Here is a 16,062-nt window from a genome sequence, read left to right as displayed (position 1 = left end):
TGCTTAAACAGCTCCTGGTGTGCCAGGGTGAGTCTTCACCAAAAATTGACTCCTCTTCTCTAAAACCTGCTAACATGATTTTACTGGCCCTACTGCATTTGTGAAAAGATTCCATTTCAGAAATAATTTCGGGCAAGAAAAAGAGAAAAGACAAAAAAACACAACAACTTTCGGGGCAAGTTCTAAGCTAAAGGTAATAGTACATTTATTCCCTTCTTCTCTGGGAAAAGTTTATTTTGCTGCTGTTATATTTAAATTAGACAGTTTGGAGGGATGGTTCAGGGAATTAAACTTTCATCTGCAGCCTACTAGTTCACATTCAGCCCAAACAAAAAGCTCTGTTCCCTGGGCAGTTTCCAGCTGACAATTTTTTTATCACAAACCTACAAGTAAGAATTGCCAGCTGTGTTCAAAACCAAGCAGACAGCCTAAGTCCTGCCTGGGCCCCGAGGGCTGGGGAAAACTACCTCGCCCTGACCCTGCAGAGCAGTCCCAAACCTGCCTGTATGCAATATGCCAGAAGCATGTCCAAGAGGCAGCATGAGGGATTTGCTCTGTAACAGCCTTCCCTGTAAGCTTCAGTTACTGGGGTTGGCAGTGATCTCCACCAACAATAACAAAAATAAATATGAAAGTGCCGTCTCCAGTGATTTGCTGTATGAGAATTTAGTTTGTGTGGCTTTTTGAGAAACTAATCCGCATCTTGCACCACATTGCCAGCCTGAGGTGTCAGAGAAAAGTCTCTTTAAATTGTCAAAATGTATAGAAGGGAAGGGTCCTCTGAGAAACTAAGCTAAACATGCCTGTTGCCATGGGGTAGGAATTATTCAAGTTATGCATAGTTTAGCACAACTTTCTACTTATTTGGATGTGCCCCAGTTTGAGGCTGGAGCATGAAGTGCAGAGTGGGGTTGGAGACAGTGCCTCAGCCTCTGGTTCCACAGCAAAATGTGTAGTTTTTTTTTGCTGCTCAAACTAATTCCGTGTGTCTGGCTGGTCTAGAGGCCACGTGTTTATTAGTTTCAGGTTGCTGCCTGTGCTCTGTGACCTCAGTGAGGGAAATGGCAGAGTTCACAACAGGAGTTAATGATGCATTATGCAACATTAACTTTCTCCTGCAATTTCCTGCAGACCTTCCACACCACTTTTGGGTAGCAGCCTGCTTCATGTGGTTCTTCTCTGGCTCATTTCTTTGTACAAGTCAACCTTTGGCAATACGGATTGTCTATGAAACAGAATAGAGTGCAGTGGCTGTAGAAATACAGCCTGTAGAAATACTTCCTTTCATATATGGAAATACGTGTATTAACACTAGTTATGCTAAATGACAACTTCTAAGTTTCCCCTTTGAAGAGTTTTTGTGTTCTATAAACATGTATTTTTGATGTGATTAAAGCTCTAGATGCTTATTTATAATGAAAAAAAGTTAACTGGGGAAAAGAAATGAAAGAGGAATTGTATTTCCCCTTTGTTCTAGATTCACTCAATCGAAGCTGCAGAGTACAATGGTGTCTGGCCCACGAGCTCATTCTCTCGATCACTCAAACTGACCCAGGCCCTGACTGGGCTGCTCAGTATCCCCGTCAAGTTTGAGTACAGCAATGGCCACGTGGGAAACATTATGGCTCCTGATTCTGTCTCGGATGATGGGCTGAACATCTACAGAGGGATTATGAACGTGCTGGAGTTGAGCATAAAGAAGATGCAGAATTCATACAGTTTACAGGAGGTGAGATTGGGGTTTGGCCATGGTGGCGGATCTGTAAATACATAAAATTTCACTTCAGAGTCTTCTACCGCATTTTCTGAATTCATCCTTGATGTGAACCTCAATTATAAGAAAGACCTAAGTGTGGGAAATCATGATTAATTTTCATATGGGACAACATTTGATAGAGATGTGATTAAACAGGACAATAGAACAGCAGATTTTTAAACTGGTTGATGAAAGTATTTCAGAAAATGCATGTGCAGAATTAAACCCTTAGAAAATCTGACTTCTAATTTCAGAGAAAGTAAAATGTGAAAGATGAAGCCTACATAAAATGTGAACACTGTATAAAACAAGCTTAACAATACAGTTTAATATTAACTTTAAAATAACAGTAATTTGACTTTTTCTACCAATCATATATACTTTAATCTCTTCTAGCTCCTCTTTTAGGAAGAAAATAGTATATATGTCATAACATTACTGTAACAGCTTTGACAGTTGCAGTTGATGCTCTGTTGGAATTTCCACTGTTTTTCAAGTTTTAATATATTAGTCAAGGTTAATCATCTGATATTACTATTCACCACAGAAATTGCAATGTGTTTAGTTTCTGTGAAACCATATTTACATTGATTAGACTACATTCAATTCAGAGATCAGCAAAAACCTTGAAATTATTATACTTTTATGTTACTTTTATTGAAACTGTAGACCAGAGTAACCCTAAATTTTTTTAATTTATTTTTATGTAAGTAGAGTTGCTTCTGGGAAACTAAATGTATGATTTAATTTTTTTCACGCTGTTTGCCACACATAAAAATCTGTGTGGTGTTGTTGGATATTCTGTGGCACTATTTTCTCATATCTAGTTTCGCATCTTAATTCTTTCTAATTCAGTTAGCAGTATATACTACTCTCACGGCTAGGCAATAGATGTGACTTCACCTCCTAGAATAATTTCCAAGTTTTCTTTGCTTTTCTCAGACAACTAATTAATGAGTTTTGGCAGCCTTGCTTGACAATCTCGAGTCACTCTGCAAAGGAAGATCAACATTAGAAGTCCCAAAAATCTGAGCTACAGAAAGGTTTAAAGGACAAAGCTGGGAAAGTGTACATCCCATTCTGTGGGTTCAGGGTTAGCCTATCTGAGCCAGCCATAAACTGCAGCCAGGAAGTTCACTTAGGCAGGAGTGTGCTTCATCCCACTAAATTCTCTGGGCTGGACATTCCCATTTGAGGTCTGGATGTCTCTACCACACCCTGCAGTGTGCAGAGCCCCACACTTGTATTTGCAGAGTACAAGTCTTTCAGAAAGCTTGGGCAATTCCTATTTCTAGCCTTTACTAAAGACACAGTGTCTCAGGGAATTCTGTTAAGCTGAAGATGAAGTGGGTATGTCTTGCCTCCTAAACACCACGTGACCATTTCACTGCTCTCACATAGCCCAGAGCTGGTCTCTGCACTAGCTATGCTATCCATAACAATAAAAAAAATCAGGAAAATAACTCTTCCTCCTAAAATGCAATCAAGCATTTTTTCTCTACAAAAATCTCACTGACTGTAGAAACTTAAAAGCTCTTATAAATGTATATTCTAAAAATATTATCGAAGAGCTCAGCTGAAACTGTGAACTCAAGAAAACCCACAATCAAAACACTATTATCCTGAAATTCTTTTTAATTATTGCTGGTCATATTGTGACAGATCACCTGATATTGCAAGGCCTGTTCCATAGGCATTTGTAAGCTGTCTATGAAAGCAAGTTTGGAGGGCAGAATGTCATCTCCAACCTTGAAATACTTTGCTGTTAAGATTTCATTCTGACTGGTCAAATTATTTTGGCACTTTTTTATTAATATTCCTCAAATCATATTTCATAATCAACAGCTCTAACTGAAAACTGTTATTCCCCTTTCCTGAGGCTCCAAGTGAAACTTTGGGGAGATTTAGTTCTCTCAGTGGGACTCTGATTTGGCTTACTGAAAACCTGTACATGTAAAAAAAAAGATGAAAGTAATGATCATCATGATTTTGCTTCTGGAGAGTATAATGAAAAAAAAGGTATTCATTTCTACTGGTGATTTTGAAAATGCAGAATTAAACAGGAAATTTCATGTGGTGAAGTGAAGCTTTGCATAACTTCTCTGATCCTGTTCTCATTTTTGCCAGGCTGGGATTGGAGGTATTTGTAATACAACATATGCAATTCAGGAAAACAAGAGAGCAAACCTAGTCTATGTGACCAAATCCAAGGACCTGAACAGCTGTGAAAAGAAAGTTCAAGTTGTCACAGGTTCAGCATACACTCATCCATGCAAGACCTGCCAGGAGGTAAATCAGAGTGGTATTATGTACATGTATTTTATATTCTTAGGCAGAACACCATTTGATATCCACATAATCTCTTCATTTGAAATACTAAAAATGAGGGAAGAATCAGATCTGCTGTATCCAGTTGTCAATATTTTCTTTCTGTATGAACATGATCCCACAGAGAAGCAGAGGTCTCTGCTGCACACTGTCATGTACTGCAAGCACACTTGAGCTAGCTCAAACTAGCTGGCTTGGAAACTGTTAATTATCAGCATGAGTTAATTCACCTATTCTGTTGAGTGAAAAAAATACAATGTCCACTTTCTGCTATTCAAGACAGGTACTGCTGCATTTTACTATAATCCTGTCTTTGAAATAAAAAAATGTGTGGTTTATGCAGCTGCTCTCCTCCTTAGAAAATGTGTCTCCTTCTCAAGGGAATGACCAATTACTTATATTTGGGAAAAGGAAAAAGCAGCTAACACTTCTTAGCAGTAGAAGTAATGGAGAAAGGCAGCATGCCTGACCTCTCCCATGGAAGTGAGTGTGCAGAATTCACATTGATTGCTCTTATGGCCAATGAACAAAACAGCCCTGGATAATAAATGGGTTGAAGTGGGTGAGGTAACATCCTCTAGTCACAGAATTTCGAAGTTCAATAACTTTTTATTTTCTTTGTTTCTTTCCTTTTTTTATATTGTAAAGAGGAACAAGAATTCCCAGGCAACTGCTACTTACAATTACAAAATTAAATATGCACGTAGCGAAGCTGTAATTATACAAGCTGATGTCGAAGAAATCCACCAGTTTGCACCCTTCAATGAGATAACAGGAGGGAATGCTATTGTAGAAGCAAGGTACCATACATATTCCTTTAATTCAGCAACTAATTCAGCAACCCAGTAATCTGAGTAAAACTCCATAAGTGAAATAAATCCTTTACTTCCACAGCCTATTGTTTGCCAGTATTTAATTACATAAAATCCCAAACAGCTCATAAAAACAACCTTCACTGTTAGTTATAAACCTGAAACATGCACATCACTATCCAAAGTTTGTTAGCTAAACTTGGCAGGACTTGACTATTTTATTTCTCAGGGAAATTTGATTTATGCCGTAAAAGCCAAAACAAATGTAATTCCATCTGAGAAATTGTGAACTAATATATTTGAAGTAAAATACTTTGAAAGACAGTTACTCAAGAAAGAGAATTCCCTGGAAAACAATAATGAGGTAAGAGGTCCTTGGAGACTAGTTCACAAGAAACCTAGATAGGACTTTGGATTCCTAAATACCATGGGCTGCTTGCAAATCTGCCATCAAAATGGTTTCTTGATAGGAAATTGGGTTTTATTGCAAAACAATTGGGCACAAAGCATGTTAAATGCATTTGCTTTTTTACAGCAAATTTTGCATATTTCATAAAGAAATTTGGGGCAAAACAAGAATATGGTTGTCTATGAAATTGTGCTCCTAGCTCAAGCACTCAAACACTTAGTATTTGAAAATTTTTTCATCTATAAAATTCATCTACTGAAAAAAATTTCAGCTACCCATTTAATTGTGAGCTCTGTAAATAGGAGTGCCCTACTGAAGGGAGAGGTTTTTGCATAAATGTCACTGTGAAGAAGGTGTTCTTCAATCCTACCCTACAGCTGCTGTAATCTTCATTGCTCCATTATCTTCTGCAAGGATCTGTTGGTATAATATATGGTTTTGGAAACAGCAACATCAGAAAGTTCATGTCAATAACTCCCTGAATAACTTCATTTATATAATGATCATGTTCAATTTGGCTAACCAAGCAAAGAAAAAAACAAACAGAACAGTGAAAGTGGCTTTTTTATCTTTTGCAATCAAGGTGTAGATAGACACAACTGCAGTGCTCTTACTGAATTATAGGTTGTTGTGAGTCACCTACAGTCTGGAGACAATGGACTTATGACGTTTTACACTCCCCTTCTGCAGCCTGTAGAGAATGTCTTCCTTAAGTTCTTTCTCAGCTCTCAGAAGGGTAGTACCTTTACTTTTCCCATTTTCTCTGCATTTTTATCATTACCCAGCTGAAGGGGACAAATACAAGATAGTTGGGAAGATGTGAATATCTCACTCAAGTCTTCAGGAGTTATTTCCACAATGCATTCTCTGTTTAAAAAAAAAAAAAAACCTGTCAAGGCCTTAAAACACCTGGATCTGAGTTTTCAGGCCTGTTCAGTATAAGACTCTTGTAGCACATTTCAAGGCCAAGAGAGGTTTTGCTATTGTTTCACCACTTTAATCCTATCTTTAGCACTCACTTTCTCTTCTCTTCAGAATATAACATTTTCCCATCTATTCTAGGCAGCTATATCACTTCCCAAAACAATGAAAATGAAGACATAATAGATGCATCATGATTTGAAGGGGAAGTTAAATCTGTACAAGTGTACCTGATGTTATACTTTCTGACCCAAATGCCCTTTCAATAATATTGTACAAACTGTCAAGAGATAAAAAATCTCTGCTGATTCTGTAGTGATTTCTATTCAAATTCTTGAATTCTTGAAAGCTGCTTGTCTGTAAAGCAGCTATATGCTATTTTTCTGCAGCCGTTCTCTGCAATCCATATGGAAGGAGCAAATAGAAATGATACAGAAGATCATAGAGATTCCAAAATAAACACACCAATTTTCTGCAGAGATTTTGAGATACTCTGTAGTACAGCAATATTGCTTTTGGAATGTTTTCAGTTGTTCAGTACAAATGCCTGACTTTATTATAGTGTCCTAAATGACCCATTTTAAACATAATTGGTAGGATAGGTTGCATATCTTTAGCTGAAAATGTAAAAAGATAGCAAATATTTGTAGAGACAGTCTCTCAATGAAATTATCCTTAATAACAAATGATGAAGGTTTGTTGCTTCTTAAAAAGTTTTCAGAAGGTTGAGCACTTTTCGAAAGACTAATCCTGAATGTATGTGGCCCTTTTTGTTTGGTAAATCCAATTTAAAGCTTCAGGAGAACCTTCTTTTGTAGTCCCGAGGATATTCAGCTTACCAAACAAAATGGGGAGGGAATTGTAATAGTGCAAGTAAAACTATTGTAGCATTTCTTATTGTATCTAAAAACTTTCCATTTGAAGCTTCCAGGAGACACAGACACATAACAGCTTTTATGAACTTCTTAAAATGTTTAAATTAAATTATAATTTCTGAGCAAGTTTCCCATCTGTGTTTTTCTACAGTCCATAATTTACTCCTTAAGACACAACACATCCTTCCTGTGATATTCTTCAGGCCACAGCTTCTCACCTCCCTCTTCTTCCATAAACTCTCAAGCCAGGTTATTCCCAAAGGAAGGCAAAGGCTGGCTCTGATCGGAGCCCCGCTGTGCAAGTGCATACCTCCTCAGAGTATGGTTCTGAGCATCGCATCCAAATGCATCTCTTTGTAAATATCTTTGCCCTGACAATAACAAAACCTTTTGCAGTTGTGGGGAAGTACAATTAGTGGGGTTTTTGTTAGTTTGTACCCTGCAACTTGTGATGTTTTCTTTCTGGGGTTCTCCATTCCAGGCAGAGACTTGCTTTGACTGATGTGCAGAAGCAGAGGGCAGAGGTCCCACCAAAAGAGTACCAGAATCGTGGGTCCCTTCAGTACCAGTTTGGCAGTGAACTGCTTCAGCTTCCTGTCCACTTATTCAAAATAAAAGATGTGGAAAGCCAGGTAAACTCAGCCACTGGACGGATTCTTTGTTGGAGGTTAAAATCTGTGCATGTGGGATAAAATGCATGTGAGCTTCCTGCATTTTCATCTTTCTGCAGATAGAGGAAAGCCTGCAAGAATTAGTAGAGGTGACCTCTGACCAGCTTCCCAGTGATGCACCCGCAAAAGCCCTCAAGCTTCTGCACCTCTTCCGTGCAGCAAATGAGGAGAATTACGAGTCGGTGTGGAAGCAATTCTCCAGTCGGCCAGCATACAGGTACAGGCAACAAAGGTGGTGCTTTTCTGCCGGAGAACCTCTGGAAAGCCTGTCTCCAGAGGCAGATCTGGAAAATGCTGCTTGTCTTTCCCATTACAGGCGCCACATTTTGGATATAATTCCTGCAGTGGCCAGTCACCGTGCACTCAGGTTCCTGCGGCATAAAATGGAGAGGCAAGAGCTCACCAACTGGGAAGTGACTCAAGCAGTGCTTGTGGCTCTGCACTCCAGCACTCCAACTCAGGATGTGATGGACGAAGCAACGGTAGGATTCTGTAAACACTCTCTATCCACTCTTTGCTGATTCTAACATCTGTTGTATTTATTCCTTTGACAAGATAGTAAAGGCTTTGAAAGTATAAAGGTTTTATATCCCCTAGTGAGGTTGAAAGGGCTTTGTTTCCTGGCTGTCTTAAGGGGAGGAGAATGCAAATCAAAAGGGCAAAAATTACTCCAGAATGAAACAGGAAATAAAGAGCCAAATAACCCCTGTCTCTGAGGGGTATTGCTGCATACAGTGGATTCTAGTTGCTCTTTTTCCAAATGTGCTTTATAGTTACATCAAATTAGTTCTCTGACTGTCTACAAAGACAAGGGAGCAAGAAATACATATTTGTTATATCCGTGTGTTTGTCCTAATTGACCTAGAAGGATGGGTATGAATTTGAGAAGATCTGTCAAAACCAAGGGAATTATGTCAATGTGAAGGCCACGTAGGAGAAAGTGTAATTATTTTTGCAATTTTTTCTATATGAAACCCTATATGCAGGGTTTCATCCCAGTCTCAGATGCAAGAATTTATCTTTGCCTACCCTAGGTAGAGACAAGGAACCTCAGACCAGGGTTTTACCCTCAGCGAAAGCCATGACAGCCTGGTTGTTACTGTGTGGTGTTGCTCAGCTTCCCACACGAGAAAGCAGCGGGCTGATGCCTCCTGTCAGCTCCTACATTTATACAAAGTATTCCTGTCTGCCCAAATGGACCCACTGAGGTCCATTCACAACAAATCTCAAATTCATTGTATCTACAGCTGAGGCAATCATAAAACATGATGAATGTTTCTTCAATAATGTGCATTTTTCTGTTCCATAACGGGGTGATTTCCTCCCTTTGGATTATAGCCTATGCCAAATTTAAATCTGAAACACTATAAAGGCAACAGATCTGCCTTCCAGATGTTACTTGGAATTGCTTTACAATTACACTATCAAATACAGTACTATCCACTGATTAACAGAAAATCCATCAACAAAAAAAATATCAAAAGCCTGGTTTTGTCTTTCATTGGGCAGAAACATATTTTTCAATAATGTTTCTCTTCATTAATGGGGGTAATGAACAACTGCCTTCTCCCCAGCTCATTGTAAAAAAGCATTGCCCGCGCTCGACCTCTGTGCTTGGGAAGGTTTGCCATCTCAGCTACGCCTCACTGTGCCACAAACAGTGCTCCTCATCTGACTCCTGCTCCGAGTGTCTCCAGGTAATCACATTGTTATTTATCATTTAAAAGAAAAGTTAAGCCTTGAGTTCTTTCTTCATTATTCAGAAAGCTGTATTTCACTTCACTGCAGTGTTTCCTTTGGGGAAAGGAACCCCAGTTGGTTAAATACAACATTTTTATCTTTAGATTAGCACACAAAAGAGAGTGAGAGGAAGAAGCAAACAATTCATAACACTTTTTATCTGAGTATCTCTGAGTGCTTTATTGCCAATTATTAATGAAGTCCCATGACATTGCTCAAAAATACTTTAAATACAGGTATTATGCATATTTCTAAATTAACTAAGTGACACAAAAGTCTAGGTTTTTGTCAGAATTAATGTATCCCAGCCAGAAGCAGAGCCCAGTCATCAACACAGACTATAAGGTTGTTACAACAGTAATACCCTCCCTGTTCTGCACTGCTTTTAATCAGCAGGCCTCAAAACAATTTGCGTAGTCATTAAATAGCATTTCCCAGTTCTAAAAACGCATGTCGTGGTTCACAGAGGCCAACCACTCAGCCAGTAACAAGAAAGGAAAGAGAAATGTGTGTTCAGTCTTTGGCACCCATCAATCCACCATCCCCAGTGAGAGCAGGGTGTTCCAGAAACACTGTGTGCCTGACATGATTTTTTTTCCTGTAGTACATAGGCATGGGCAACCTTCCTACACGTTGCCTGTGTTACAACTGCCACCAGTGCTCTTGAGCTAATTAAATCTGAGAAGCCCTATGTCAGAGAATGAAAATCCTTTCCCGAAGCAAGTGATTGTATAGCCTATTCAATGAATTCAAATGTCCCTTCATTTGATTAGCTATATCAAGTAGACTGTTTCTGCACCATCAAGGGATCTCAAATGTGTTCTTTTAAAGTACAGAATCTGTATTTAAATTATTCTCTAATATCTCAGTTTCTTTTTTAGAGCCATTTGTTATCATTTTAAACTGTTATCTATCAGGATTTAGTTCTTTTCTCTTATTCAGCTTTCAGACAACTACTTCTAATCTTGCCACGCTAATGGAAGTGTGATCCAGTTGCTTACAATGAAGGCTGTAAAAAGATTTTTTGGCAATGATCTCATTTTCCAGCTATTAATCCACACTGAAAAGAGGCTGTCATAGCTGGTTAAGGGCACCACCACTAGCCATATATTCAGGGATCTTTTTTAAGGGTCTGAAGGTTTAATTGTATCTGTATTTTTGCACCTGTCTTCAACCATGAGACAGAGATGCTCAAGCATCATTGTTTCAGGGTTCCCAATTAACCCTGAGAGGCAGTGGGAACTAGGTCCTAGCCATTATTTTTTCCTTTAAAAATCTTACCTGATAACTTTAAGGTAGAGTGATGAAGAAGCTGTTCATTGCAGCTGTCTTGGCTATACTTGTTCTATGAATAAAATGTTCTATTCATGAGGGAAAAAAAGACTTTGAAAATACTTAAAATAAATGAATTGAACAAACTGAAATTATGGAAGTCAAACCCCTGAATAGGCTGGTGGATGGAATATAGATAAGAGCTGGAATTGAACTCAACATATTTGTTTTCATTTTTCAGCTTCTTCATGGCTTTGCAGGAGAGGCGTTGAGCAAGTCTAGCACAGAAGAAATTTCCCTGGCTTTGAAAGCCCTTGGGAATGTAGGACATCCAGCCAGCATCAAGCACATCAAGAAGTTTTTGCCAGGATATGCAACTGGTGCCTCGGATTTGCCACTCAGGGTCCATGCGACTGCTGTGATGGCCCTGAAAAACATAGGCCTAAAAGACCCCAAAATGGTAAGAAAACAAAGCTTCCTCCTTTGCCCTTGTGATTTGCACTCACAAGGCTGCTAATAACGGGTGATGAAGGAAAAACAGGTCTTTTTTTCAAATATTGCATTATTTTTCAAAAAAAAATACTTAGCCATTCCTTGTTTGGCATGCCTTGTTTCTTTTGACATTAACCTCCAATATTTCAGACTGCAACAAAAAAATCCCATTAAAAGGATACATTCATTGTTGATGAAGACAAATCAGCATTTCCATTGCAAACATTTCGTTTCCAAGGACATTAGACAGAAAACTAAATTATTGATCCAAATGTGTTTAGTACTACTTCACCTTTGGTATGTGAGAGAACCACAAAACAAGGTTTTCAGGGAATTGACATTGAATGCTGAGTGCCATATCTAATCGTAATTCAAGACCAGATTTTATTGTAAATAGACACCAAGGGCTTGCATCCTAATTACAAATTTACAGACATTGTGCGGGTTTAAGTCATAAACAGAGCATTTACTAAATGTGACTTGTGTCCCTCACTGGGATAATTATTAGATCCCACATACAATGGCTACACCAGCATACTCTCATCTACCACAGACATCACTTTACAATCATTTTCACTTTAAAGCAGTCTGCTTTTAAAAGGAAACCTTTTCAAGGTTTCCAAGATTTTGGTCCTGATGTTGAATTTTTTTGTTTTATATAAGTAAAATCTTAATATAAAAAGTAAAATAAAAGCTTTCATTAACTATTCACCCACTAATCAGTATCAGGGTTTCCATTACACTCATTTTTTGCATGTGACTCCCAGTTTGAGTGCACATATTGATCCACAGACAATAGTGCGCCAGGATATGCTTTTAACAAAAAGAATAAAGAAACAATTTAGTAGAGTGCAGGAGCTGGATGGGGAAATGCAGGGGAGGAAGGGAGAGAATTGCAAGGGTAGGAGTTAAGGTATTTGCTGGGGAAGAAGAAAAAAAACAATTTGGTGTTTGAGAACAACACTGCATCTCTGATTGCTCTTTGGCCTGGCTTTCCACATGTGCCCCAGACCACTCAGTTTCATTTTCTATGCATTTTCTTTGGAGAAAATTGATCTGCAGCAAGTTAACGATTGTGACCACTTTTTTCATTGTTCAAAAAGCAGTCTAATACCTGGTTTGTAGCTAGGTACACACCAGTATTTGGATTAAGCATACTTAATTCATGGCCTTTTTTACTGTTTATTTTGAAAAGCCTCGTTTAGGAAGAGGCCTACTGCATCTTTGTCACTTCTTATACATTGGTATTTGATCACCATATTCAAATTAATAAAACCAATCAGGGTTTTTCCAAAGTTTGCTGAAGTTTTCTGGATCGTTCTTTATTACAGCTCATGGACGTGCACTCTCCCTGGCAGGATAGGGCTGTGCAGATGGTTTGCCAGAGCAGTGACGCATCATCCACACCCATTTTAAAGCTTAGGACCAAAGGCCTCAGTCCCCGCCCTGGAAACTGCAAATATTCCAGTTCAAAATTAGTCTTGGTAGTGAATATTGCTGAGGTCAAACACATCAACCACAAGTAGTACTGAGGAACTTATATTTATTGCATTAAATTTTGGTTTAAGCTGCTGATATGGCATAGAGATTTCTGGTAATAAATCAGGTTTTGTTTGTTTCATTCTAATTCTATTATTTAGCAGAAGATTCCCCAGAAGATCAAATTATTAGAAATAAGTTATACCTTTATGAGTAGGGATAAGTGATCACTGAAATCACTTCTCAGGTACGGAATGGATTCATGAAATCTTTTACCTAGAGTCAGATAGCTCAAAGAGGTGTAAAAGACTTGATGTAGAAGTTATCCAGTGAAGTTCCTCAGCTTTGATTGTGTAGGAAGTCAGACTACATTACCATAATGTCTCTTCCAGCCCTCAGACTATGAAACCAGGAACAGTGTTGCCATAATAATTAAATAATCCAAATTTTTACTGCACTAGTGATGAAACAGATCATTCATTGGTGTTGGGTGGTTATCAGCAAAATGTTCAAACATACAGTAAAACTGAATATATCTATTGTTTTCAGGTCCAGGCTATTACCCTTGAGATTTTCCTGAATCACAAAATTCATCCTCGAATCCGAATGTTAGCTGCAGTGGTTTTGCTTGAAACCAAGCCAGGTCTTCCAATAGTGATGACATTAGCTGATGCTGTGCTGAAGGAGCCTAGCATGCAAGTGGCAAGTTTCATCTACTCTCACTTGAGGGCCCTGGGTAGAAGCACAGCTCCAGATCTTCAAGTGATGTAAGGAAAATTCCTTTCCTAGAAGAAGAACCTTGTTGCAAACTAATTGAAACGTTAATGTGCTCACTAAACTTTTTCAGGGCTTCTGCCTGCAGAATGGCTATCAGAGCACTAAGTCCCAAATTTGACAGATCTGGGTATCAGTTCAGCAAGGTTTTCCGCTTCAGTATCTTTAAAGGTAAGATCCAGAAGATTTTGTAGAGAAATATATACTGGTGAATGTGTGAAAAAAAAACTGTATAGTATGAGAGCCCAGTTCTCCTATCCAGCTGTTAGGCTGCATGCTGTTCCTCCATATTTACCTATCTTCAGTGAAAAAACTATAATCTCAGGCTCTCCATTTGAAGAGTGTTTAGGTCCCTGTGTGTTTTGCATTGTACACTGCCAGCATGAAATTACCAGAGGGGTTGTGGGGCTCTAACCCTCTGTTTTCATTAGTCGGGGAGGCACATGCTCCTGTATCAAACACCATAGTCTCAGTGGTGCTTAACAATTTCATACTATTGTTCAGCACCAAACAAACAGAAGGGACCTAAATTACTGCTGAAGTGGATTAATTTCTGCCGGTGTTGAACACCTACAACTTCTGTTGCATTCAAATGTGATGCTAAATACTCTTCACCCTAACAACTGTGCCCAGTGAAACAGACAACTCTGAAAACATTCAGATGTGACAATTCATTGCACCCATGAGCAGCTACGTCAGGCTTACTGTCTAAAGATTTTTCTTGCATCTTCCTACCAAGATTCTTTACTAGAATGAGCAGATCCATGCGTGATATCTGGAGACTGGCCAGCTACATCAGAGGGAGTTGCACATAAAAATGTAGTGAAAGCAGGGAAGGACCAGATTAGAAGACAGATTCTTGCTGGGCCACATTGTAGTTTTTGCTATTTTCCATGTGTGTTATTTTTCTCAGTAGATTTTTTAAGCAACTCCCTTATGTAAATGACCATGACAGCCTCAGAGATTTGGCATATGTATCTGGCAGACTAGGGAGATTAAATCTCCAAACACAGTTTCCTTACACATGCTGTTTATCTATCAGGACTTGGATTTTTTTAGCACTTTTGTTATTCACTGGTATGTGTTAAGATTCTTTTCAAAGTAATCGATATTAAGAGACTCTGAAACATCTGAAATCCACAGGGCTTGAGTGTACAAGTACTTCTGCCTTCTTTTTAGAGGCAGGGGTGTGATTTGAAGGACTTTTGTAAATCTTATTATTGTCCTGCCCCAGTTTTGTGGGTTTTACTTGACAATTTAATGTGCTCTATAATAGAAATAAATATAATACATACTGCAAGTAGCACAGTAAAATGCTATACACATGCTTGCTGCCTCAGTGATGGAGACAGCAAGTGCCCAAAGAAATACAGTCACTAATATACACCATGTGAATTTTGTACTACTTAGAATACATTCAGGGATAGATACATTTTCCATTAATATGAAGATACTTGTTTCTTGGTTTAGGTACTCATTTTGTCTTCTTATTTTTGCTTTTAAAATTAAGCCATCTAAATTTTCACACAGTGAGAAAGAAGGGTGCAATATGCATGAGGGATGCCGGCGGGGGGCTATGTGAAATGGAATACTTTATTCTGGCTGTAGCCTGGAAATGCAGTACATCAGGGAATTGCTGTTACTTCCTGGTGAAGCCCATTGTCAGAAATTTGGCTACCACACCTACGTAGGTCCTCATCCTGAAGAAAAAAAACAAGATCTTTTTCTCACACATGCTAAACTTAGACTTGGATAACTCAGCTAAATTAAGTCAATCTCCTACTACACTGGTATGGGAAGAGGACCCATCCTCCAGCTTTCTGATTTGATTTGTTTCCACTAGCCACAGGTAAAACGTGTTTCAGTGAGTCCATTCTGGAGGAGTTACCATAGTGACGGCTGTAATGCAGTACCTACCTCCTTGATAAAAACAAAAATCTGCCCTCAGCATCACAGATCTTTGTGGTACTAGATGCTGAATTTTTAATGACAGGCAATAATGTCAGCTGAATCTACCTCTAATCTGGAATTTGTCACACACGACCACCACAAATAGTGCTTCATGCTCTACACATTGCTACTGAAATCAAAGGGGTGACCCAGGTTCTTCTCAGTGTGAGGACTGAGAGAATCTGACTCTCAGTATGCACAGATTCATATATTTAAATGTGGACTAATGCTTATATTTACAAAAGACTGCTTTCTTTGCTCACTAAGTTTTCTTTCCCTCATCTTTGGGGCAAGACACTTAATCAGATATATGCAGGTGTCATCAAACTCTCACAGTGATGCAGCAAATATATTCTTAGATCATTAGCACTGTGTAATGCCTGAGGTATGGAAAATATTGCTGCTGTCTTCAAGTCAATGAATTCTATACAATCATTTAATCATTTATAAGCAGTACTTCTTATTAAGTATCAGGAAGTACCACGGAGTTTTTAACTAACAGTTTTTGTGGTTAGAACATAAAAGATAGCTTTAACAACTTCAGTAAAAGTATTGTGCCTTAGTTTTAGTGTCCTGTCCATGA

At 38.6% G+C, this 16,062-nt stretch overlaps 1 protein-coding gene across 1 annotated transcript in view; it reads left to right on the top strand.

Moving 5' to 3' along the window:
- The window catches only part of LOC103621998 (vitellogenin-1-like), a 44,410-nt gene that overhangs the window by 1,721 nt on the left and 26,627 nt on the right, over positions 1–16,062 (top strand). The window contains exons 4-13 of the mRNA XM_008640882.2: positions 1,478–1,729; positions 3,884–4,045; positions 4,733–4,884; positions 7,583–7,733; positions 7,832–7,989; positions 8,089–8,254; positions 9,347–9,469; positions 11,026–11,244; positions 13,305–13,522; positions 13,603–13,700. Of these exons, the coding sequence (XP_008639104.1) occupies positions 1,478–1,729; positions 3,884–4,045; positions 4,733–4,884; positions 7,583–7,733; positions 7,832–7,989; positions 8,089–8,254; positions 9,347–9,469; positions 11,026–11,244; positions 13,305–13,522; positions 13,603–13,700 (1,699 nt within the window). The remainder of the gene's footprint in view (positions 1–1,477; positions 1,730–3,883; positions 4,046–4,732; positions 4,885–7,582; positions 7,734–7,831; positions 7,990–8,088; positions 8,255–9,346; positions 9,470–11,025; positions 11,245–13,304; positions 13,523–13,602; positions 13,701–16,062) is intronic.

Source organism: Corvus brachyrhynchos, unplaced genomic scaffold, assembly GCF_000691975.1.
Source record: "Corvus brachyrhynchos isolate BGI_N302 unplaced genomic scaffold, ASM69197v1 scaffold48, whole genome shotgun sequence".
Classification (NCBI taxonomy): domain Eukaryota; kingdom Metazoa; phylum Chordata; class Aves; order Passeriformes; family Corvidae; genus Corvus; species Corvus brachyrhynchos.
The sequence above is the reverse complement of the archived record's forward strand: the minus strand, read 5'-3'. Positions and strand labels throughout refer to the sequence as shown.